The 26,150-nt window shown below is 41.5% G+C and overlaps 1 protein-coding gene across 1 annotated transcript in view; it reads right to left on the bottom strand.

The window, feature by feature from the left end:
- The window catches only part of KIF1A (kinesin family member 1A), a 483,588-nt gene that overhangs the window by 44,389 nt on the left and 413,049 nt on the right, over positions 1–26,150 (bottom strand). The window contains 3 exon segments of the mRNA XM_030216849.1: positions 8,368–8,501; positions 9,962–9,967; positions 13,481–13,589. Of these exon segments, the coding sequence (XP_030072709.1) occupies positions 8,368–8,501; positions 9,962–9,967; positions 13,481–13,589 (249 nt within the window).

The following is a 26,150-nucleotide window of genomic DNA, read 5'->3' as shown; positions in this document are numbered from 1 at the left end:
ACATATAAAGTATCGCATTCCATGTAAAATGAGTTTATCTTGTTGGGCAGACTGGATGGACTGTGCAGGTCTTTATCTGCCGTCATTTACTATGTTACTATGTTATAGACCGGTGAGTCTGACGTCGGTGCCGGGCAAGATGGTGGAGGCTATTATTAAGAATAAAATTGCAGAGCATATACAAAAACATGGACTGATGAGACAAAGTCAGCACGGATTTAGTGAAGGGAAGTCTTGCCTCACCAATCTAATGCATTTTTTTGAGGGGGTAAGCAAACATGTGGACAATGGGGAGCCGGTTGATATTGTATATCTGGATTTTCAGAAGGCGTTTGACAAAGTGCCGCACGAAAGACTCCTGAAGAAATTGCAGAGTCATGGAATCGGAGGTAGGGTATTATTATGGATTAAGAACTGGTTGAAAGATAGGAAGCAGAGAGTAGGATTGCGTGGCCAGTATTCTCAGTGGAGGAGGGTAGTTAGTGGGGTCCCGCAGGGGTCTGTGCTGGGTCCGTTGCTTTTTAATGTATTTATAAATGACCTAGAGATGGGAATAACTAGTGAGGTAATTAAATTCGCCGATGACACAAAATTATTCAGGGTCGTCAAGTCGCAGGAGGAATGTGAACGATTACAGGAGGACCTTGCGAGACTGGGAGAATGGGCGTGCAAGTGGCAGATGAAGTTCAATGTTGACAAGTGCAAAGTGATGCATGTGGGTAAGAGGAACCCGAATTATAGCTACGTCTTGCAAGGTTCCGCGTTAGGAGTTACGGATCAAGAAAGGGATCTGGGTGTCGTCGTCGATGATACGCTGAAACCTTCTGCTCAGTGTGCTGCTGCGGCTAGGAAAGCGAATAGAATGTTGGGTGTTATTAAGAAGGGTATGGAGTCCAGGTGTGCGGATGTTATAATGCCGTTGTATCGCTCCATGGTGCGACCGCACCTGGAGTATTGTGTTCAGTACTGGTCTCCGTATCTCAAAAAAGATATAGTAGAATTGGAAAAGGTACAGCGAAGGGCGACGAAAATGATAGTGGGGATGGGACGACTTTCCTATGAAGAGAGGCTGAGAAGGCTAGGGCTTTTCAGCTTGGAGAAGAGACGGCTGAGGGGAGATATGATAGAAGTGTATAAAATAATGAGTGGAATGGATCGGGTGGATGTGAAGCGACTGTTCACGCTATCCAAAAATACTAGGACTAGAGGGCATGAGTTGAAGCTACAGTGTGGTAAATTTAAAACGAATCGGAGAAAATTTTTCTTCACCCAACGTGTAATTAGACTCTGGAATTCATTGCCGGAGAACGTGGTACGGGCGGTTAGCTTGACGGAGTTTAAAAAGGGGTTAGATAGATTCCTAAAGGACAAGTCCATAGACTGCTATTAAATGGACTGGAAAAATTCCTCATTTTTAGGTATAACTTGTCTGGAATGTTTTTACGTTTGGGGAGCGTGCCAGGTGCCCTTGACCTGGATTGGCCACTGTCGGTGACAGGATGCTGGGCTAGATGGACCTTTGGTCTTTCCCAGTATGGCACTACTTATGTACTTATGTACTTATGTTACCAGTTAGTGCTCAGATAGCACTTATGCGTGTAACTCTAACAGGTGGATGACTGCTAGTATTCTATAACTTAAGTATGCCAATTGGTATTACCTTTAGGCAACCTATCATAGAATGAGGGGGATTTGTGAGTGTGATGAAATTTTGACTTCATGCCCATCAAATAATTCTGTGATGCTCATGTGTGCTAGCTAATTAGGGTGATTTTTTTTTTTAGATTGAGCCACATGTTAAAGTTGAATATGTAGGAATATTGGAACAAGTGGTAAGAGTGGCTCCATTGTTATTCACTCTACTATGGAAGATATAGCAATTCACCCCACAATTTGGCAGCTGAACTAGCTGTAATGAAAGGGAACACCACTCAATATTAGTTGTGTATCCAGGTTTTTCTTTTTACTTTATTTTACTACACTTATAAACCACATGCCCAGAGCCACTCGATGAAGTGTACAAAACATTAAAAAAAAAATCACAAATCTATAGTTTTAATAAAAATCTCAATACATAAATTGCAATCTTCTACCTCCCCTCAGCCCCCCCCCCCCCCGCAAATCATTTGTAGAAAGGCATGTTTTCAAACTTTTCCAAAACACAGCTAATTCCTTTCCTTCCTCAAGGCCACTGGAAGAACATTTCTCCACATTGGGAACTTAATTGGAAAAGACTTCATACTTGGCAAGACTTCCTCATAAACTTTATGCCAGGAATAACTGACAAACCTTCCCCCTGTGAATACTGGGGTCTCCTTGGAACATAAGTGGTCAGTCTTGGCGCCTGATCATGCAAAATCTTAAATGACCAATCTGAAAACCTTCAACAAGGTTTGGAATCAAACTGGCAGACAATACAGCTGAATTAAGGCCGATGTGACATGATCTTATCACTTCAATCCTTTAATAAGTTTTGCCATGGTGTTCTGCACCTATTGAAGGCATTACACATCCTTGTATGGCAAACGTAGCAAGAATGAATTACAATAGCCCAACCACAAAAAAACTAAAGTGTTCATAACCTGTGCCAAATTTAGTTCCAATAGGTGTGGGCGTAACTGCCAAATAAGTCTCAAATCAGTAAAGCTCCTCACACTAGCCTAGCAATATGGTTTCTCAGGTGCAAAAACCAGTCCTTAGCCTCATCCTGAAATCATAAGAAGGATCCCCACTCCCAGAACCAAATCAGTATGTTCTTCCAATTGGTTAAAAATGAGGTGAAGGAAGCTATTAAAGCTAAAAGAAAATCCTTCAGAATATGGACAAAAGATCCGACTGAAAATAATAAGAAACAACATAAGGAATGGAAAGTCAAATACAGAGACTTTGATAAGAAAATTGCGTTGGAGCAAAAACGATAGCAAAAACTTTTTTAGGTATATTAAAATCAAGAAGCCGGCAAAAGAATCGGTTGGACCGCTAGATGGGGTAAAATGGGCACTCAGGGAAGACAAGGCCATAGCGGAGAGATTAAATGAATTCTTTGCTTCGGTCTTCACTGAGGAAGATGTGGAAGAGATGCCAGTGCCAGAAATGGTATTCAATGCTGACGAGTCAGAGAAACTGAATCAAATCTCTGTAAGCCTGGAAGATGTAATAGGGCAATTTGACAAATTGAAGAGTAGCAAATCACATGGACTGGACAGTATTCATCCCAGAGTACTGATAGAATTGAAAAATGAACTTGCAGAAATATAGTTAGTAATATGTAATTTAACTTTAAAATCAAGCATGGTATCGGAAGATTGGAGAATGGACAATGTAATGCTGATTTTTAAAAAAGGTTCCAGAGGTGATTCGGGAAATTATAGATCGGTAAGCCTGATGTCAGTGCCGGGCAAAATGGTAGAAACTATTATAAAGAACACAATTACATCCATTTTTGTGTATTTAATATGTGTAGATACTCTGATTCCTGAAGCAGACATATCAGTCCATTGTATCTGGAACTTGGTAATAAACATTTTTTATCTATCTACTTCTGGAGTCCAGCCTGGATTGGTTGTCCTACATCCCTTCCCTACTCCTTTGGAGTACACCTTTCTCATAAGGAACCCCTCCTTATTTTATCAGGTGTTGGTTTCATTTTATTTTTATTTATTTATATAGTAGGATTTATTTACCACCTTTTTGAAAGAATTCATGCAAGGCAGTGTACAGTAAGAATAAAACATAATGTTATGATCCTATTGGGACAGGCAGGGTAGTGACTGGGGTCTTGCTGCTGATTGGCCATGTCAGGGATTGGGCTGATGTCTGAGGCAGTTTGACTCAGATGCTAGACCCTATTTGTCTACCTCTGCCTGCATAGGATGCTCTAGCTTTATCTCCTTCAGCTGTGAGCTTACCTGCTTCTGCATAGTCTGTGGCATGTGGCACAGTGTGAATTCTCTTTTGTATGGTTGCCATTATTTCTTTGTCTGTGTTGTTCTTTGAATCTGTAGGAGTCTGCTCCCTCTGATTGCTTTGTTGTTGTTCAGCTTCTCTGTGTGTGTTCAGCTGTGAGCTGCTTCCTGTGTGCTTTGTCTTTCCCTTTCCTGTTGTGTGGTGCTGGGTGAGTCAGAGAGAGCTTACTTCTCTCGTTTGGGTTTCCCTATAACTCTTTACCTGCTGTATCTGTTGAGGACTGTTCCTTGTCTAAGTTGTGTTGCTTGAGCAGTCTCTCTTACCCTTTTCTTGCTATATCTGTTGCTTGGTTCTTGTGAGCACTGCTCCTTGTCTGATCTGTGTAACTTGAGCAGTCTCTCTGTGTAACCTGCCCTTAACCCTTTCCTGCTGTATCTGTTGCTTGGTTCTTGTAAGCACTGCTCCTTGTCTGAGCCATGTAGCTTGAAGCAGTCTCTCTGTGTAGCCTGCCTTACCCTTTACCTGCTGTATCTGTTCTTGTGACCTGCTGCTCCTTGTCTAAGCTGTGTAGCTTGATCAGTCTCTCTGTATAGTCTGCCTCAACCCTTTTCCTGCTGTTTGCTTCTACTGAGGACTGCTCCTTACCTAGCTGTGTAGCTCATGCTGTCTTTCTGTGTGGTTTCCCTTTAACCCTATATTTGCTGTAGCTTTTGTTTGGATCCTGTGTAGGCTGCTCCTTCATTTTAGCTGTGTGGCACAGTTTGGGTTGCCTTTCTGCCTGGGTTCTCTTATTCTGGTTGTTGTCTGTATCTGTGTGTTTGGTTTGGTGACCTTTCGTTGGTGACTGTGTGTGGTGCAGTGTGCGTGGCTTGAGTGCCAGTCCCTCAGGGACTTCTCTCTGTTCTTTTTCCCTCCCTTTTGCGGTGTTTGGGTTTCAGTTCAGCCTTGTGGCTCGAACAAGTGATCTATTTCCTTTCTGTGGTGCTCAGTGGTCTCCCTGAGTGTGTCGGGCTTCATAGCCCTTTGTCTCTGTATAGCGTGAGCTTGGTTTGCCCTAGGCCTCTGCCTAGGTCTGTCCTAGCACTCGACCTAGGCCCGAGGGCTCACGATCACCTAACACATAAGCATAGACATTACAGGCAGTAAAAATATTCAAATAACGATACACAGTATGGCATAGTATACAACTTACATTGTCAACACAATACGTAATAGAACATTTTAATAGACAGCATAGGGTATAAGCAAGATGGAACATATAGATAGGTAAGTGCAAGAGGAGTTAGAAAATAAGGTGACTAATTTAAAATTTTATTTCATTATCAGTCTTCTGCTTCTTCCACTTCATGAAACATGTCACTATTTTAAAATTCCAAACTGTCTGATTAAAGATAGATCTCTGGATCCACTCCAAACTCCTGCCAGGTCTCCCCAGTGTAGCTGAGATATCCAGGAGATAAAAAAGGGTAAGGAGCAATCCCAGTTGTTCCTGTCCTGCCAGAACTCAGATTTTAATTATCCTGCCTGCTGCTGCTTCCTCCCCTTCCTAGAGTGTTGTTACTTAATTTTATTAGTTTTATCCACTTGTCTTTTGGAATTGTTGTTGTGCTATGCATTCCTCCTTATATCTCCTTCTTGTCAATGTTTTGTAGTATTTTGAAACGCATTATCTGCAGGGCAGGAGGGACTGGGGATCACTCCTGCTCATTTTTGGACCTCAAACATCATAAGTAAGTTGGATGGGGTTAGGGATGAAAAAAAGCCTGGCCATTGTTTTTACAAGGTAAGCTTACAATTTTTAAAGTGGTGGCATGCTTTGTCAGCTGGAGAGGTTGGCAGGGGCAAGCAATATTAAAACCAAAACACATTCCTACTCAGTACATCTGAAGAATGGACTTTTGTGGCCTTGAAATCTTGCTTTATTAGTTTGCTCCAGAATTAATATACATACTAGTACTGTCCAATTCATGATTCAAATTGATTTGCTGATTCAATTTCGGTGAATTGATTTGTTTTCGGGAAAAATTGAGAGTCCCGATGAGGGATTTCCCTACCTCCCTCCTGCTCTCACTCAAGCTGCTGCTGGTTCTTCTCTGAAGCAGCAGCACCAACAAAAGAAGGTTAACTCAACATGGGGCAGGACTCTTTATTGGTGCAGGCTGCCAGCTCTGCCCCAGAACGGGAAGTGACATCAAGAGGGCAGGACTGGCAGCCATGCCAATAGAGAGTCAGGCCCCATGGTGAGTTCAGCTTCTTTTGCCATTGTTGCTGCTTTATAGAAAACAGCAGCAGTATCAGTGACATCAGGTTAGGAGGGGGATGAGCTCATACGGCCAGGCCAGGTGAGACCCCTCTCAGCAGGGAGGAGAGATTAGAGCGGGGTTAGAAGGAAATCACTAGGATGGGTGGAGAATCTAAAGGGAGGGAGAAACTGAGAAGTAGAAAGAGAGGAAAGACTCTGAAGGGGGAGAAAAGACTGAGGAAGGGATGAAAATAAAACTATGACAGAAAGAAGTAAGTAAAAAATGGATAATAAAAAATAGGCAAAATAAGAAAATTAGTAAATCAGCTCAAATAAAACACAACAGAATAAAATTAGATGTCATAAAGCATGAATGTAAGGAGGAGAGAGGAGGAGGGCAGACGTTGGATGGAAGGGGAAGGGGAGGACAAGAGAGAAGGAAGGGAGATGCTGGTCCTGGGGGAGGAAAGACAAAGGGGAAGGGGGCAGAAGGGAAGGAGAAACAAGGGGAGAAGCTGAACATGTGGAGGGATAGGGAGATAGAGATATGATGCTGGACATGGGGAGGGGGATAGGGACACAGGGCAGTGTTGCTAGGGCAAGAATAAAGCAGGGGCGTAGCCAGACACCCAAATTTGGGTGGGCCTGGGCCCAAGATGGGTGGGCAGAAGTACTCCGCCTTGTTGTCCCACAAGTGATTTCGTCTCTCCCTCTCTTGCCTGCATCCATATGGTCTCTCAGACATCCACCCTTCCCTGAATACCTTTTAAATAGCAGATTTTCACCGGCAGCGAGCAGCAACTAATACACACTGCTCATGTTGGCCCCACAGCCTTTCCTCTGATGTAACTTCCTGTTTCTGTAAAGGTGAAAATACATCAGAGGGAAGGCTGCAGGGCCGGTGCAAACAGTATGTATCAATCGCTGCTTGCTGCAGGCAAAGATCTGCTATTTAAAAGGTATGCAGGAGGGACACTTGGGAGTTTTTGGCTGGTAGGGCTTGGGAATCCCTGTCATCCACATTATAGATGTGCTGCTATAGGGTGGGCCTGAACCCAAAGTGGATGGGCCTGGGCCCACCCAAGCCCACCCCTGGCTACGCCACTGGAATAAAGATACAGAGAGAGGATATGCTGAACATGGCAGGAAAATAAGGGCAGGGACACAGAGGGGAGCTGAATGATGGACATGGACAGAGAAGAAATGCCAAGTGGACCAGGAGACCCTGGCAAAAGAGTTAAAAGAAGACAGAGGAAAGTGGAAACCATAGACATGATTACAAAAATTAAAAGACCAGACAACAAAGGTAGAAAAATGATTTTTATTTTATATTTATTGAAAGTAGCCTTAAGGAACTGAGGTGGTCTTTTACTAAGCTGCGCTAGGTTTTTTTTAGCTTGTGGTAGAAATCAGCTGGGTGGTAAATGCCGAGTTGCCCATAGGATATAAAGGGCATCTTGGAATTTACTGCCAGCTGATTTCTACCGTGAGCTAAAAACCTTAATGTGGCTTAGTTAAAGACCCCATGAATCTAATTGAATCAAATTGAAAACTTGATTCATATGAGTGAATTGAATCAGAAATATTTTGGCCAAATTGAACAGCACAAACTAGAACTCTCCAGTGTTATAAGTAAGCAATGGTTTTCATTTAATTTACTTGGAAGTGTGTTCATCTAGTAATGGCGAGAATATGTGAAATCTATTAATGGGTTCAAGTAGAGTTGGTGATTACCTTGGTTGGTATAGGTAATGAGGACCTAGGTCCTGTAGACCACACCTATGTAAGTTAATTCATTAATCAACAAGTTAAACAGTGTTTGTGAACTTCCAAAATAACAGAGGACACACTGTACATTCTGCTAAAGCTCGCTAATCCTGCAAACTGAATCTATTCCCCACTATATATCACTGTATATAATGCGTATGTTTATAGCCTTGTAGTGTTGACAGATTCCTACTCAATCATCTAGACCAATAATCCTCAAGTAACTTAAATTTGTTAGTGCTTATTTGTCTTCCTCCAGCCAGAATTTATTTTATTTATTTTGAATTTATATTTGCTTTTCCATAAAATCTCAAGATGTGTTACTACATTGAATAAATACAGCAGTAACCCTTGATTTCTTTGAAAACTCCTGAGAGCTGTCATTCCTACTTCTTTCACCCTTGTACCATATGTAAACTTTTAGTAAACTATTTCTGTCTCCTATTCCTTACCTCTCTGAGGCCTTCAGGCTTCCACTGCCAAAGAGGTTACGGATAGAACGAGAGGCTGGAAGTTTTGCATCTCTGGAGTAGAATACCATGCAGAAATCTTTGGTGATTACAGCAGGTTGAGTGCAATTGTCCATCTGAAATAGATGAGAAGGAGAAGCAGAGGAAAGAGAAGTCAAACCAAGGAAAAGACACATAGGAACAGAAAAATTAGCTATACGATTTAAGAAGAAGAAAGAAAATGATGGAAGAGTTTAAAACTAGTGCCTTAGTAATCAAGTTACTGTATATGATCAAAGGTCTTGGCTATCTATATGCAGACCCATAATAGATGCAGGTATTTTGGAAGCAACCATGATGAACATGGCTCTGTAACCTCTAACGTGTACTGCCCATAGCAACAGCAGAAATCTGTTATTTAATCTGATCATAATCAGATTAAAAAACAGAGTTTGCTTCTGAGGCTCTACTTTTATCAGAACTGCTGAACTCTCACTCTCACTGTGAGCCTGTATTCCCATCAGAACTGCTGAGCTCCCACTCTCACTGTAAGCCTGCACTTACTTTAGAACTGTTAAGCTCCCACTTTTATAGCAGTCTACACTCTTATTAGAGCTGCTGAGCTCCAACCTTTATTGTAGCCTGCTCTTGGGGAAGGCTTTCCTCAGCCATCATTTTTCACAACATAATTTCAAACCAGGCAGACAGCGAGCTCTCCAAAACCCACCAAAACCCCACTGTACCCACATCTAGGTGCCCCCTTCACCCGTAAGGGCTATGGTAGTGATGTATAGTTGGGAGTAGTGGGTTTGGGGGGGGGGGGGTTTGGGCGGCTCAGCACACAAGGTAAGGGAGCTATGTTCCTGGGAGCAATTTATGAAGTCCACTGCAGTGCTCCCTAGGGTGCCCAGTTGGTGTCCTGGCATGTCAGGGGGACCAGTGCACTACAAATGCTGGCTCTGAGATGGATGTCCTTGGTTTCAAAAATCGCCGAAAATCAGAAACGTCCATGTCTAGGGACGACCAAATCTAGGGACGACCAAATTTAAGGATTTGGACGTCCCTGATGGTATTTTCGAAATGAAAGATGGACGTCCATCTTGTTTCGAAAATATGGGTTTCCCCGCCCCTGGATCGGGACGTTTTGCGAGGACGTCCAAATAAAAACTTGGACGTCCCTTTCAAAAATGCCCCTCCACAGCATTCAGGATTTCAAGATCTAAATTCCAAAATCTATGAGCTCTTGGCTAGTTATTTTACCACTTTATGATTCAATTTAGAAAATGGGGAATAACAATTATGCATTCTAGTGCTACTTCAGAGACCATGCAAGATACAAGTTATGAAAATACTCTACGGCCATGCAGGTTGGAGATGACTGAGTACACATTTTTACACTCTAATGACTGGGATCTTATTTAGAAGTGAAAATTCTGTCTTCTTTCATGATTACCAGATTTATCTAGTATAGCACTGCATACTTTAATGACACAGAATAATTATTATGTATCATACAGCTTCATTATACTTAAGAATTATTTTTTAAGAAGATGTTTGTCAGAGAAACTGAACTTATATAAGCACGAATGAGAAAAACTTTCAGCTCCATCGTTATTGGGTAGCATAATTGTCTTGTCCTAAGTGAATTGACAGTTTTTATGTAGTTAATTTTGGTACTTATGGTTTTACAGTACTGACTTGTTATTTTAGGGGCCCTTCTATTAAAGGGTGTTAAGCGTGGGAAAACAGGCTAGTGCGTTAAAGCATTTTGCAGTACTTTGCCTGTTTCTGCATGCTAATCGTGCATTATTTATGTTTTGGAGAATATGCTTTTTTTTTGGGGGGGGGGCATGGCATGGGCGGGGAATGGGCATGGAAGCGCTAGCATGCAATGATCATTGTATATTGTATAACACAGACAACGCAGGAGCACTTAGGAGCTCTTTTACTAAAGCTTAGGGCATGCTAACAGGCATTAGCGTAAACTACATGCCACATGGTCCGTAGGTATAAAATACAATGCACAACATTTAGCATTCACTAAAGTCCATATGAACATAAGAATAGCCATATTGAGTCGGACCAATGATCCATCTAGCCCAGTATCCTGCTTCCAGTAGTAGCCAGTTCAGATCACATGTACCTGACAGAATCCCAATAATAGCAAGATTCATGCTACTGATCCCGGGGACAAGCAATGGCTTCCCCCATATTTATCTCTGTAGCAGACTATGGACTTTTCCTCTTGTCCAAGCCTTTTTTAAAACTCAGATACAATGAGTTCCAGAGCTTAACTAAATTTCCTCCTGTTCATTTTAAAAGTAGTACCTGAGTTGAAGCCCCGAGTTACATGACAGACTTGATCGACTTACCAATTAGAAATACATCTGAATCAACACGATATTATCTAAATCTGCACTACCCAAGCTGCAAAGGACTTAAATACAAAACAACTTATGCATCTAGTTTTTCCTACATAAGCACACAACTGTGGAACGCATTACCAAAAGCCTTGAAAATGACGTACGACCACCTAAACATCCGGAAATCACTAAAAACCAACCTGTTGGTTTAAAAAGGCATACCCTACCGATCCAACTTAAATGCCTAATCTCTGCAACACAACCAAACTAAAGCACGTAATGGACATAACACAACTCTTTCCGTTCTCCGATTCCCTAATGTGGCTGTGCCAAATGAACTTGATCTTACCACAACATCACCCTGTATTTGTTCACACCGGAGCGTGCAAAGGCCTCTCCGGTACTATGTAAGCCACATTGAGCCTACAAATAGGTGGGAAAATGTGGGATACAAATGTAACAAATAAAATAAATTAAAAAATATGATGCATCGTCCATTGCTCATATGTAATGGATATAACACTGTTTTCATAGTCTTCCTTGCATAAGGTAATTTTGAATTGGTATAATTATTTTTTCCATATACTGTATTTTTAAATCAGCCTTCCAACCTATAGATTTGGACATAAGAGAATGACATTCTAACTTTAGCATTTTATCCTAATGTTATTGCTTTGGGCATACCCATACACAACATTTGTTCAGCTCCTTTCATTAGTCTTAATTCCACATCATCAGTTCACTAAAAGGACAGCGTTAACGTTTTAAGGCAGCGGTTATTAACCCAGTCCTCAAGACACACCCAGTCAGTCAGGATACTCACAATGAATATGCATAAGATAGATTTGCATATAATGATGGCATTGCATACAAATCTAGCTCATGCATATTCATTGAGGATATCATGAAAATACATACTGGCTTGGTGTGTCCCGAGGACTGGCTTGAGAACCCCTGCTTTAAAGACAGTTATGTAACTGGAAGAATACAGTTACAAATGCCTTGCATGCATTACTGGTTCTTTAATTGGCACTTATGCATGGACGTGCACTAAGTGCAGTTCCATAAGGGAACACATAAGTGCTATATAGCATGTAAATGCAAGGGGGTGTGAATGTAGGTGGAGAACAGGCAGGACATGAGTGTGTTTCCTACTTATGGATGCACCTTATAGAATACACTAAATTGTGCACTCTGCATGGTGCACTTACATCCGCCAACTTATGACAGCCATAGAACTGGCTTTAATGAACATGCCTAAGGGGGGAAGTTATCAACATAGGCTACCGTTAAGTCAGGTTATTTTACCACAAGTCGTGCTATTTTAGCAGAGTCTTACTGAGTGAAATAGCACATTTTGTGGTAAAATAAACTGTCTTAATGGTAGCCCACTTTGATAACCTCCCCTCCCCCACTAATGCCGACTTACTGATAGTACTGTATATACTAGAATATAAACTGAGATTTTGGGCCAAAAAAATGGCCCCAAAATGGGGGTCTCAGTTTATATTCAAGTCCCCTCCTGATGACCGGTGCTTTTGTACTCCCCTCTCCACCTGATAACTGGTACTACTGTCCCATAGCATCCACCATTTCCTCCCTTTCCTGAGGTGTTCTGCCTTAGCTGGTTCTGCCCCAGCACACCCCCCAACTGGAAACTCCCACTCACTCATTCCCTCCAGGAACTTGTGGCAGTCATTTTTGGTATGGAGACTGCACAGGCTGGAGTGTAGGAGGATCACTTTTGACCCAGCTCACCACTGACCACCAGAGCTGTATTATAGATCCTGAGAGGGGCCTATGGGAGTGAGCGAGTGGGAGTTTCCAGTTTTGGGGGGGAGGTGCTAGGGGCAGAGCCGACCACGGCAGGACACTTCAGGAAAGAGAGGGAATGGTAGGAATGCCGGATGCTTTGGGGGAAGGAGGGAAGGAAGGAGAGTTAACATTTCCTCCCCTTTATTAGGGGAAAATGTTATCTCACTTTATATTCAGATGGGTTTATATTCAAGTAGATACAGTATTCTATAATGGAATGTTGGTGCTAGGATGCTGTTATATGACACTGAGGTGCCTCCCTTAAATCGCCAATTATAGAATTGCCCCCTTTGTGAACTCCTGACAGAACATTAACTACATTTTCCTCCTCAGAAGTCTCTTGAGCTGTTATTTTTTTCACTATGAATGGTATAAAAAAAAACAAAACTTAAAGGGTTGCATATCAAGTGGTGCTTAGGTGGAATCTCTGGCTGTACCACTTAGGCTGGTGTTGGACTAGCTTGTACGGTCTGAGTGACACATATAGTAATCCGGTTTAGGATGGGCTGGAGAGAGCTTCAATGGAAACTCCAGTAATTTGGAACGTGAGAACAGTGCTGGCAGACTTTTATTGTCTGTGTCTCGCAAATGACAAGACTGATTTGGATAGGCTTTGACAGCAACTCCAGTAGTTGGAACATAAGGATAGAGCCGGGCGGACTTCTACAGTCTATGTCCCAGAAACAACGAAAAAAGACCATGATCAAGTATATAATATCATGTTCATTGTTGATTTAATCTAGAATTGAGAATGAATATGACTGTTGGGCAGACTGGATGGACCATTCAGGTCTTTATCTGCCCATCACTTACTATGTTGCCATGTATATGTTACTGTGGGTAAATACAGTAGGCCTGCAGCCATGTCTGTTAGGCCTGCTGAACAGATACTCCTACACTAGTTATAAAGAAAGACAAAGTATCTTGCTTTACCTCACATATGCAGAGAGTGTTATATAGATTTTTTCTCGGTAAGGTGTAACTCGATTCAACAGCAGGGAGTTATGCATGGAGCTGTCCCATGCAGCCTCAAACCGATAAAACGTCCTAAAAAAAAAAAACCAGGAAGAGGCATTTAGTTCAATGTTTCAAAACTTTTATGATCACATACGTACACAAATGGGCCACAACCATACATTGTACACACATCAAGGACTACCAAAAGATACAGCCAGTCTGGAGTATTTGGGAAAGAAATAAAAAGCAAAAAAGAAGAATATATATGCCCTGTTGTCCTTCACATTAATATGAACAAGCAGGTAACAAAATTCTTCCCATGTCTATAATTTCAATCAAATATTCTATCAGATAAATTCTAGCAAATTTACTACATTTGAACATGCTGTTGAATAATTTGTATTATTTAACACTACATTAGAGAAGGAATGGGAATAAGGGAAGGAAAAGAAGGTGTGGGTAAAGGGTATGGAATAATGTAAGAGTAAAATAAATTAAATAAAGGCTAACAAAAAAGAGTGAAAAATAAATACAAATGTTATGAGAAAGAAAATAGCAAAATATTAAAGGGAGCATTTGAGTGGAAAAAAAAGACAAACAAGGGATACATAGAAGGGGGATTAAAAAAAAAAAAGAACCTAAAGTGAGTATGAAAATAAACAAAAGCTTATTGGATGCATCTGATGGCATACCTAGATGAAGTAGAATAGTGTCATCTGCACTTTACAGTGTCACCTATGTGGCTTAATACTCTAGTGGCTATACCGTTTAGTAAACAGCAAAACAAAAAACTTCTCAGTGAACGAGAATGTTTTTGTGAGCATGTTCAGAGCAGAATGGAAAAAGGATGAAGGGAAAGCCATACATATCTTTTCAATGTCATCAGCTAACCAGGTGAACTATCCTATGAAACATTTAAAGTAGCCCTAAAGACTTGGCTCTTTACATTAGCTTTTGGTTCCATCTAAGCAGTTGCTTTTTGGATCTTCCTCATTGCAGAAGGTAACTTACCCCGCCCCTTTCTATTCCCTTCCCCATGTTTACATTCCTATCTTTATTCTTGACTTCAACTGGTATGGATGGTGTTTCTATTCTTTCCTATATGAATATTCTAGTTATTTCCTTTTCTTTTGGTTTTAAATTTGAGTAGACTGCTTTGATTTGCTAAGCTAGCAAAGGCGGTATGTAGCAAATGCTAGTAAACTAAACTAAGCAAAGGATAGATTTTGGGTACTTATTTTATTGTTTTAGATAGCAACTAAATAACCCTGATTCTTCTCAAATGCTCCTCTGTATCTTAATATACATACTTCATCCAAAAGATTTCTGATGCCAAGCTGCTGCAATGAGCCACACAAATTGGTTTGTAACTCCACTGTGTGCCATCTCTGAGGGAACTCTTTTACAATTCTCAGGAAAATCTTCTAGGCATGTGTGGGACTTCCCTGCATTCCACCAGACCTTCTGCTCCTCACTTTCACTTTTTCTGTCAGAGGACAACCTGCCATGTCACTGCCACTACTGTAGTCCTGTTGCCTTTTTCAGCTGGTTGTGTTCCTCTAATGTATCATTGAATTTATTTTTTTCAGTCAGGTTTTATTTATTCCTTTAAATTTCCTGAAATGCAATAAGCCTTTCAGTGTATTTAATTATTTGTATTTATTTCACAATTTTTCAGTAGTAGCTCAAGGTGAGTTACATTCCGGTATAGTAGCTATTTCCCTTTCCTTGGAGGGCTTACAATCAAAGAGACTCTTTACTAAGATGCACTATGAAATTGGGTTTAGTATGTCCTAATTCAGACTTTCTCATGCATTAAACCCATTTTTAGCATGTCCCTAAAAAAGGGCTTTTTCTATTTTTTTATTTTTTATTTTCAGGTTGTGCATTAATGTCAGTAGTGTGCGGCAACTGAAAATTATTAATATGGGAGCATTAAGGGGCCCTTTTACAAAGTGGCGGTAAGCCCAATGTGGGCTTGCCACTCACTAAAAGGGAAGTACCGCTGGGCTATCGCAGCAGCCCAGCGGTAATTCCCACCCCAGCGTGTGTCATTTCCAGCGATACAAAAATATTCTTATTTTTGTAGCACCGATGTGTACCCAGAGGTAATTGGGCACTGCTGTGCACTACCCGTTTACCGCCAGGGTAGCGCAGGAGTCCTTACTGCCACCTCAATGGGTGGCGGTAAGTGCTCCCACCTGAAATGGGCACGTGGCAAGTGTTTTACTTGCTGCACATCCATTAAAAAAAAACAACCCTGCCTTTTACCCACTGTGGTAAAAGGTGGTCTCAGCATGCATCAAAAACACACACTGCTGCCAGCGCAGGCCCCCTTTTGCTGCAGCTTCATAAAAGGACCCCTTACTGCCTCCTGTGGAGGTGGGGAAATGTTCCTGTGTCAACCCCATGATAACCAGTTAGTGTGTGGTAATGTGAGAACACTGGCTGAATAACAGGATTATTTCGAAAGAGAAGGACGTCCATCTTTCAACACAAATCGCATGATGGGCGTCCTTTACGACTAAGCCACAAAAAGGTGCCCAAACTGACCAGATGACCACCGGAGGGAATTGAGGATGACCTCCCCTTACTCCCCCAGTGGTCACTAACCCCCTCCCACCCTCCAAAACCTTTTTTTTAAATATTTTTTGCCAGCCTCTATGCCAGCCTCAAATATCATACCCAGCTCCATGACAGCAGTATGCAGGTCCCTGGAGCAGTTGTAGTGGGTGCAGTGCCCTTCAGGCAGGTGGACCCAGGCCCATCCCCCCCTACCTGTTACACTTGTGGTGGTACTTGTAAGCCCTTCAAACTCACCAGAAACCCACTGTACCCGCATCTAGGTGCCCCCCTTCACCCATAAGGGCTATGGTAGTGATGCACATTTGTGGGGAGTGAGTTCTGGGGGGCTCAGCACCCAAGGTAAGGGAGCTATGTACCTGGGAGCTTTTACTGAAGTCCACTGCAGTGCCCCCTAGGGTGCCCGGTTGGTGTCCTGGCATGTCAGGGGGACCAGTGCACTATGAATGCTGGCTCCTCCCATGACCAAAGGGCTTGCATTTGGTCGTTTCTGAGATGGGTGTCCTTAGTTTCCATTATCACCGAAAATCAGAAACGACCAAGTCTAAGGACGACCATCTCTAAGTACGACCTAAATTTCAAGATTTGGGCGTCCCCGACCGTATTATCAAAACGAAATATGGATGCCTATCTTGTTTTGATAATACGGGTTTCCACGCCCCTTCGCCAGGACGTCCTGTGAGGAAGTCCTCAGGAAAACTTGGGCACCCCTTTCAATTATGCCCCTCTAAGGCTTCCAAGCCCATTCCCTGCCCTCTCTCCGCCCATGACATGCCCACTCCCAAAAATAAATACAAAAATATACATAGCAGGCACAAACAGGAAAATTACCACAAGATGCTTTAGTGCGTCCTGCAGTAAGCCTTTTTTTGGTTTGCTAAGCACCTTAGAGTACCTTAGTAAAAGAGCCCCTAAATTTGTAACTGAGGCAATGGATGGTTAAGTGACTTGCCCAAATCACAAGTGGCAGCAGGATTTGAACTGGTCTTCCCTTCATGTCTTCCCTTCATGTGCACTAGGCTACTCCTCCACCACTTTTCTTTTGCTGCTGGACAACCCTATGTATGAGTTGCTGCTTTAGATTCATTGACTCATAATTGATGTAGCAATTCATTTGCAGGTTTTTCTTTTGAAATTTTTTTCAAATTTTGAATCAATTATTTAAAAAATGTATTTATTTATGCAGCTTGATATATCATCATTAATGCCAGAAGGCACAATGCAATGATTTACATAAAAAGGCAAGCGAACCAAAGCTAATAGAAGAAGTGGAAGGCGGAAAAAAGAGTACCAAAAGTGAAAAGGAATGACGGTGAAAAATAACAGATTACAAATACCTGCATCACTTATCTGAAAGCCAGTTCAAAATGTTTCGACTGCTTTTTAAAATTTAAGGTGAGATATCTCAAAAGGAATGAGAGGGGGAAGAGAATTCTAAAGGGAAGGCTCCAGATATGCAAAACAGAATCATGTGATATTTCTAAGTAAATGCATGATGGAGGAGGAAGGGCCATCAGAGAGGCCTGAGAAGAACAAAAGGAGTGGGAAGGAGTGCCAGATGTTAAATGGCTTGAAAGATGTGGAGGGGCACAATCGAAAGGGGCGCCCAAGTTTCCTGAGGACATCCTTGCAGGATGTCCTGGCGAAGGGGCGGGGAAAACCCGTATTATCGAATCAAGATGGGCGTCCATCTTTCGTTTTGATAGTATGGTCGGGGATGCCCAAATCACAAAATTCAGGTCGACCTTAGAGATGGTCGTCCCCAATTTTCGGCAATAATGGAAACCAAGGACGCCCATCTCAGAAATGACTAAATCCAAGCAATTTGGTCGTGGGAGGAGCCAGCATTCGTAGTGCACTGGTCCCCCTAACATGCCAAGACATCAACCGGGCACCCTAGGGGGCACTGCAGTGGACTTCAGTAAAAGCTCCCAGGTACATAGCTCCCTTACCTGGGTGCTGAGCCCCCCAGAACTCACTCCCACAAATGTGCACCACTACCATAGCCCTTATGGGTGAAGGGGGGCACCTAGATGTGGGTACAGTGGGTTTCTGGTGGGTTTTGAAGGGCTTACAAGTACCACCACAAGTGTAACAGGTAGGGGGGGATGGGCCTGGGTCCACCTGCCTGAAGTGCACTGCACCCACTACAACTGCTCCAGGGACCTGCATACTGCTGTCATGGAGCTGGGTATGATATTTGAGGCTGGCATAGAGGTTGGAAAAATATTTTTTTAATTTTTTTTGAGGGTGGGAGGGGGTTAGTGACCACTGGGGGAATAAGGGGAGGTCATCCCCGATTCCCTTCAGTGGTCATCTGGTCATTTAGGGCACATTTTGTGGCTTGGTTGTTAGAATAAAAGGACCAGGTAAAGTCATCCAAGTGTTCGTCAGGGACGCCCTTCTTTTTTCCATTATCAGTCGAGGACGCCCGTGTGTTAGGCACACCCCAGTCCCGTCTTTGCTACGCCTCTGACATGCCCCGTGAACTTTGGTCGTCCCCGCGACGGAAAGTAGTTGAGGATGTCCAAAATCGGCTTTTGATTATGCCAATTTGGGTGACCCTGTGAGAAGGATGCCCATCTTGCGATGTGTGTCGAAAGATGGGTGTCCTTCTCTTTCGAAAATAAACCTGATAGTATGTCAGTCGAATACTGTATCAGTAAATAGGAAAATCTAAAATTTTAATAGAAAAGAGACAGGGAACCAATGTTCTTTTATAAGAAAGGGAGAGAAATGGTCATTATGACAGCAGTTGATTGAATAAGTTGAAAATATTTAATGCAACTGAATGGAAGACATACAAGGCATTGCAATAGTCCAAGTGAGAAATTATCAGGAAAAGGATAAGCATCATGAGATAAGATAATGATAAAAAGGATTTGGCCGAATGAATTCGATGAAGGGCAAAGAAAAATGCCGTGTGACAGAAGCTATTTGGAATTTGAAAGTGACTATGGACCTCATTTTCAAAGCACTTAAACTTACAAAGTTCCATAAGTTACTATTGGGCTTATTTTCGATAGTGAAAAAGTGGCATAAGGCGGTGTTTGGACATTTTTCCCACAAAACTGTACAAATCAGTATTTTCGAAACCCATTTTTAGACGTGTTTCTATGAAGTCTGTCAGAAGTGTGTTCAAATCACAAGGGGGCGTGTCAGGGGTGTTTTGAAGGTGGGATTAGGGCATGTCTAACACTTGGACGTTTTGCAGACATAATGGAACAAAACAAAAATGTTCAGGACTAAAACCAAGATGTTATGGTCTAGAACTGTTTTCAGAATGAATAAGGCACAAAAAGCTGCCCTAAGTGACCAGATGACCACTGGAGGGAATCATGGGTGACCCCCCCAATACCCCCCCAGTGGTCACTGATCCCCTTCCATTTCCCAAAAATGTGAATAAAAATGTGACTTATCAGTCTCTATGACAGCTGCAGATGTTAAAATCAGGTCTATTCAGCATGCAGGTCCCTGAAATAGTGAAGTGGTCAGTGCAGTACACAGTGGGGGACCCAGGTCCCTATCTCCTTCTACCTGTCACACTTGGTAGAAACTGTGACTCCTCCCAAGGTCACCAAACCCTACTGTACCCACATAATATGTGCCCCCTTCACCCATAAGGGCTATTGTAGTGGTGTACGGTGTGGGAGGTGGGGGAGTGTAGTGGGTTTTGGGTGGGTTTTGGAGGGCTCAGGGGAGAAGATAAAGGAACCAAAGTGAGATGTGTACCTGGGAGCATTTTCATGAAGTGCACAGAAGTACCACCTAGGGTGCCTCATTGCTCTCCTCGGATGTCTGGGGGACCAGTCTACTAAAAATGCTGGCTCCTCTTACATCCCAATGGCATGAATCTCTACATTTTGTACTTATTTTTTTTTCCGAAAATGGACCAACAAAAAAAACCATACAAAGCAGAAAACCTTGTTTGAAATAGTATTTTTGGAAAAAAAAAGATAGACTTTTTTCTTTTTCGAAAATGACCTTCTTTCCTATTTGGATTTTGGACGTTTTGTGCAAAACATCCAAAATCAGACTTAAAAGTCATACTGAAAATGCTCCTTTATATAGCTTTGTAAGTCTAAGCGCTTTGAAAATATGCCCTTTTTGTCATCCAAGATGACTCCTAGAACTTTTACTTCATCCTGGAAGGATGGTGTAGTGCCTTTCACACTAAGCAAAGCTGGAAGAGGAGATTATGGACAGAAAAATGAACAGCTTCACATTTCTTAGAATTGAGGATAAGAAGATTAAAGATCTACTAGTTTCAATTGCTTGTTAGCAAATCTGAAGAATAGAGATATTAATTGAAGAGGTTGACACAGTAAAGAGTATTTGTATATCGTCAACATGGAGATGAGGGCTGCAACCTAAAGATTGGATGAGGACAAGAGGGGCCAGAAAGATACTGAACAGAGTAGGAGAAAGGAGTGAGCTCTGAAGAGAACCACAAGAAATAGGTAAAGAAAGTAAAAGTGAAGATTTGGAAGAAACCTGATAAGAACACTCTAAGAGGTAGGAAGAAAACCTTGAGCACTATGCCATAAATGCCAAGAGACTGGAGATAGTGAAGAAGAATGAGAAAGAGTGAGTGATCAATATGATCAAAAGCAGTAGTTAAATCTAAGGATACTAAAATTACAGAACGGGATTGGTCTAAAGCCATTATGATCTCATTTGATAGCACAACCAGTAAGGATTCTGTACTATGGCCTCATCTAAAGCCTGTCTATCTGGAATGCATCCTAGCTGAGAAGCAGGTCAGCAATTTCAGAATACGCTTATAGTGGTTGTAGAAAATTGTCCTGGACAGCTCATCACACTCAGTAGTACAAATGTCTGAATGGAGGCCATGACATTTTTTCTTACAGTTTCTGTGTCAAGAAATTATCAAAAGGTCTGTGAATACCTGTTCAGAAACAGCAAGCCCAAGCTGAAAGATGGCCTCACAGTCCAAGGTAAAGGTCCAGGGAGTTGACCCTAATCATGGTGCTGGGCTGGCCCAAGTCAGATTCTATGATTTGGAACAGGGACAAATCTTACCCCACCCCCAATTTAGCCATCTACACAAAAACGTGAACAACTCAATATGTGAGTCAAAGCAAGAAAACATGAAGTGGATGCTCTGACACTTTGGCACTCCTCACTGGTGCATGGCTCAGTGGGCTCAGATGAATTGAAGTAGCAGTGCCTATAGAATCATCCAGCCTTCCATAATAAGAAAAAAATGGTATCTCAAGAGGCATCCACCAGGCTTTGCAAATATTTCTGCTCTATCTTCTCAGATGTTCAGTTATCATAAAGACTATATCAATATCGTCATTGAAACACATAATCAAGGTATATAAGATTTATATGCACTCCTTATTTCACGAATAGATTATAGCAATGCCATATATTCAGGCCTTCCAGGGCATAACCTAAAAAGGCTGTAAACATTGCATAATGCAGTGATCAGATTACTGAGCAATAGACATAAATTGATCATGTCACCCTACTGTTTGCATTACCACTGGTTGCCTGTTAAATATAGAATTTACTTTAAGGTGCTGGTCTTGGCTCACAAGGCCTTTTCTGAAATGCAGCCACCATATTAAGTACTTTAATAATATCCTACTCACCAGGAAGGATATTATGATCAGTACAGGATTGTAGACTTATAGTCCCTAGTTTAAATAAGGTTAGATGGGAAAGAACAAGAGACAGAGTCTTTTACTGTCTGGCCCCATATCTTTGGAATAGAGCACCAAAAGATTCAAAATTCTGCTTAAAACTCAATTATTTTGCCAAGCATTTAATTTACCTGAGGAAAGGGCTGGGAGGATTTATTGAGATAACTGCAATTTGAGAAAGATTAACTATCATTACATGTTTGACTGTCTTGAGAGAATGGACAGATCTGTCCTGTAAACTTGTGGCATTCCTTTTCTTGATGTATTTGTTATTGATATTTATGAGATTTTTAAAATTGTTAACTGCCTAGATCCAGTAAAGTAAAGCGGTATATGAAATTCTTGTAATAAACATAAATACTATTTGATTGATAACTCAGAGGCTCCATTGATAACTCAGAGGCTCCAAAGCACAATACAACAAGTACCTCAGTGCTTATGGGCGGATGGCATTATCTACTTCTAGACACATCACCATGCCATGAGAAACACTGATGTCAACATTGATTTGGGTCTCCACATCTGCATTATCTTTAAATGCACTAAGGGTACAGTTGATCTCCTTTAAAACAAATAGTTGCACCAATGATCATCACGTCCTCATATCTGCATAAGCTTGCAATTACATTTGCGCAATTGCACGTGCCTCCAGTTCTTTAGCCTCTTACAAAGAGCAGATGCATGGCTTTCAATATGATAATTCCACTGAGAGTGTTTGTTATACAAACTCATCTCCAGACTACTCTTCAGAGCTCTTTTCACAATAACAGGAAATTGTTTCCATGAAAGATATTTCCTTGTCTCATTAAGACAGAGACATTTAAATACCTATGTGGCATAAATGCACAGGAGGAAAATCTCTTTCAATTGAAAGGAAGCTCTGGAATGAGGGGGCATAAGATGAAGTTGAAAGGGGATGGACTCAGAAGTAACCTGAGGAAATAATTCTTCATGGAAAGTGTAGTGAATTTGTGGAACTGCCTCCCGGTGGAAATGGTGGAGATGAAAACAGTATCTGAATTCAAGAGAGCTTGGGAGAAGTATATAGAATCTATAAGGGAATTATAGGAAGAAAAGATGGCATGGCTGGGCAGACTGGATAGGCCATATGGCCTTTATCTGCCTACATTTGTCTATGTTTCTATGTTTAGGGGGGAAATTGTCACAAAGAAAGAATCTAAGTCTTAGAAGAATCCAGGGCACCTTTAATTGGCCTCCTGATGTACTTTGATGTACCTACGAAGATGGTGGCATGCCTGGCCACCCTCTTCTCCAGAACAACCAGAAGAAGATGTGGTAATATCCACACAAAACACTTCTTGTAAAAAAAGAAAACGGACAAACAATACAAAATCCAGGCAATTCCAGAATTCAACCATCACAAGGCCGCACATTAAAACATGGGGGTCAAATCTGCTTTCAAGAAAGACAAGTCAAACAATTTTAGTGGGGAAACTAAGAAGTAATTAAACTGATACCCAGGTAAAATGGGGAGAAGGAGCTGGAAATGTTTGTGTCTGGGCCAAAAGGGGATGGGTCTGGGAGGGGGTGGGTGGGAAAGAAGGCAAACATGATTGACAGTGAATGGAGATTTAATTCTGAAATTCTCATGCATGGTTCAGCTTTAGACATTTTCCTTGCTGCAAAGCAGGAGCAAAGATGCAGCTAGCCCTTTCAAATTCAAAAGGAAACTGTTTGGGGAGTTTGCCTTTGAAAATACGCTTAAAGGCCCTGTATATGATTTCAACATTGCACCCCCCTCTCAAATTTCCAAGAAGACTAGGAGGTGTGCATCTGTCCCTCTACACAGGCCAGTGATTTTCAACCCATTGCTCAGCGACCACCTGGCCAGTTGGGTTTTCAGAATATCCACAATGAATATGCATGAGATGTGTTAGCACGCACTTCCTCCATTGTGGGTATCCTGAAAACCTGACTGGTCAGGTGGTTCCTGTGGAATGGGTTGAAAACCACTGAAAACTAGGATGCTGGATATTACTGGGAATTTAACTTTTCAAGAAATTCTTGGGACAATTTTGAAACTGGTCAGGAAGCTTTGAAGTAACCACAGATCTGCAAACAAACTGAAGATAGGATGGCTGGGTGTTTTTGATCTCATTAGGTGTCGGCTTGCTTATGAATAGGAGCTAAATAGATCTGTAGTGTTATGTAAGGAAAGTTAATTGTAAATATGATACATTTACATTCACATGACTGACTTGTATATCATAATTAGGAGTTAGGTTTGGTTGAGCTAGGACAGGATGTCCTTGACAATAGAACGGCTATATGCATTTAATGGATGTTCTGGTTATGATTATTATTGTGGGAGTCTTTATTGCTTAAATTCCTTGTTATAATTTAATGTTTTTGATGTATATGATTTTGTTTGATTTTACATTGCTTTGAATGGATTGTTTCCAGGAAGGTGGTATATTAAAGCCACACAACTGCAGGACCTACAGGGAAAGGAAGAGCAATGTGGGTCAATCTGGAAAGAGGGAATGGCAAATGTATTTACATTGGCATAATATACAGGCCTCCTTCACAGACAGAAGAAGCGGATTGAGATTTAATTGAAGGCATTCAAAATATAGCTGTGAAAGTGGAAGTACTATTACATTGGGAGGAGAAAGTTGATTGCTCTGACACCCCTGTAATTGAATATGTAGTTAACATGCAGCAGAGTTTAGAAGAACTTGTGGGCTTTGTCAGAGATAACTTGCAGGCAGCCCAGACTAAGCAAAAGACCTGGTATGACGTAAGACCCGAAATAGAGAGTTTTATGAGGGCCAGCAGGTACTTGTTTTAGTCCCAGTTCATCAGAATAAACCAGGCTAATTGGGCGGGACCTTATAAGATCATAAGGTAACTGAATGATACAAACTATGTTATATCTATGGACTCTCAAGACAGAAAGCAGCATACCTTTCATGTAAATATGTTAAAGGCCTATACAAATCACACAGCTATGGTGCTAGCTGTGTGCAGCCTACCAGAAGAGTGTCAGGATAGTGAGCCCATACCTGACTTCTGAGCAGAGACATTACCAGAGCAATCTGACATGGAAGAGAGATTATCTAAATGTACAGACTGTGGAAAACCAGTCAAAAGGGAGAACCACAAGTACAACAGGAAACATGTATTTGAGAGACATATTTTACATGCTCTAAGTATGAGAAAGATTTCAGTATGAAGAAAGAGCTAATACAGCACCTAAAAAATAATATGTACAAGTATAGACTATGGGAAAAGCTATAACCAATAGCAAACGTTACAGAATATCAGGAAAATACTGATAATGGAATATCTTTATGTCATGGTAATGACAGTAGCTTAAATCCATAATTGTCTGATAACACACAGAAAAAATAAATAAATAAAAATAAAAGTCACAATTAATACCTTTTATTAAATTTAGATATTAGATATGTATCATATGTCAAAGCATAAAGTGGTTGCTCAAAGCATATACTAACTACAATCGCTCAACTGCAAAACACTATGTACAACTTTGTGCAAAAACACACTCAGACCCTTACTGTACCATAAATATTACACTGGGCAGAACTTAATACACCAATATACCACCCATACGGAAAATGCCGACCGTCAACAATATGAAACAAGGGATCATATCATCACAATTCTCATGTAGAGCCACAAAACACCCTAATTCATGTTTAATGTGGGATAAAATGTCATAAATAAGTAAATAAATATAAAATTTTAATGCTGAGCACCTGATTTTCAAAGTGGACATATTCCAAACACTATAATGAAAATAAAATGATCTGGTGACTTTTTCTGATCATGCTGGCCCAGTATCTGCTGCTATCTGTTCTCAGTGCAGGTCAGGAAGTCATCCTCCTTAAATATCTCCCTGGCAACACAGGACACCTCCAGCCAACCCCCCCCCCCCCCTCCCCTGATCTCCCAGCAGTAAGGTAAACAAACCATAAACCAATTTCTACAATTGGTTACACAAGGCTAGAGGGCTTTCACTGCAGCTCCTGCTGTGAGGATGGAGGTAAATCAACAATTTAAGCCCCTTAGAGCACAGCAGGGGAGGCTTAGCCTGTCCAAGCCTCTTATACCGAGCGCCTATGTCTACAACCTCTCTTTTTGTTCCATAGAAAAAACCATGTGAGAGAAGAATACTAGTCAATGGAAGGTTTGAGTAACATACACTGAGCAACAACCTAACACCAGCTGTACATCTCAATTAGGCTTTCAAGAAGATTGAGATAACTTGCATGGAATGGTGATGGACACAACTCATACCAGAGATAATGGCCACACAGGGATTCCAAGAAACCTGAAATAGGTTGTATGGAGTGGCCACAGTGATAACCCTAACAGCAGCAGTACAATTCAATGAAACTTTCAGGAAGGC

This window comes from Microcaecilia unicolor, chromosome 10 (assembly GCF_901765095.1).
Source record: "Microcaecilia unicolor chromosome 10, aMicUni1.1, whole genome shotgun sequence".
Lineage (NCBI taxonomy): Eukaryota > Metazoa > Chordata > Amphibia > Gymnophiona > Siphonopidae > Microcaecilia > Microcaecilia unicolor.
This window is presented reverse-complemented; position numbering and strand designations above follow the sequence as displayed.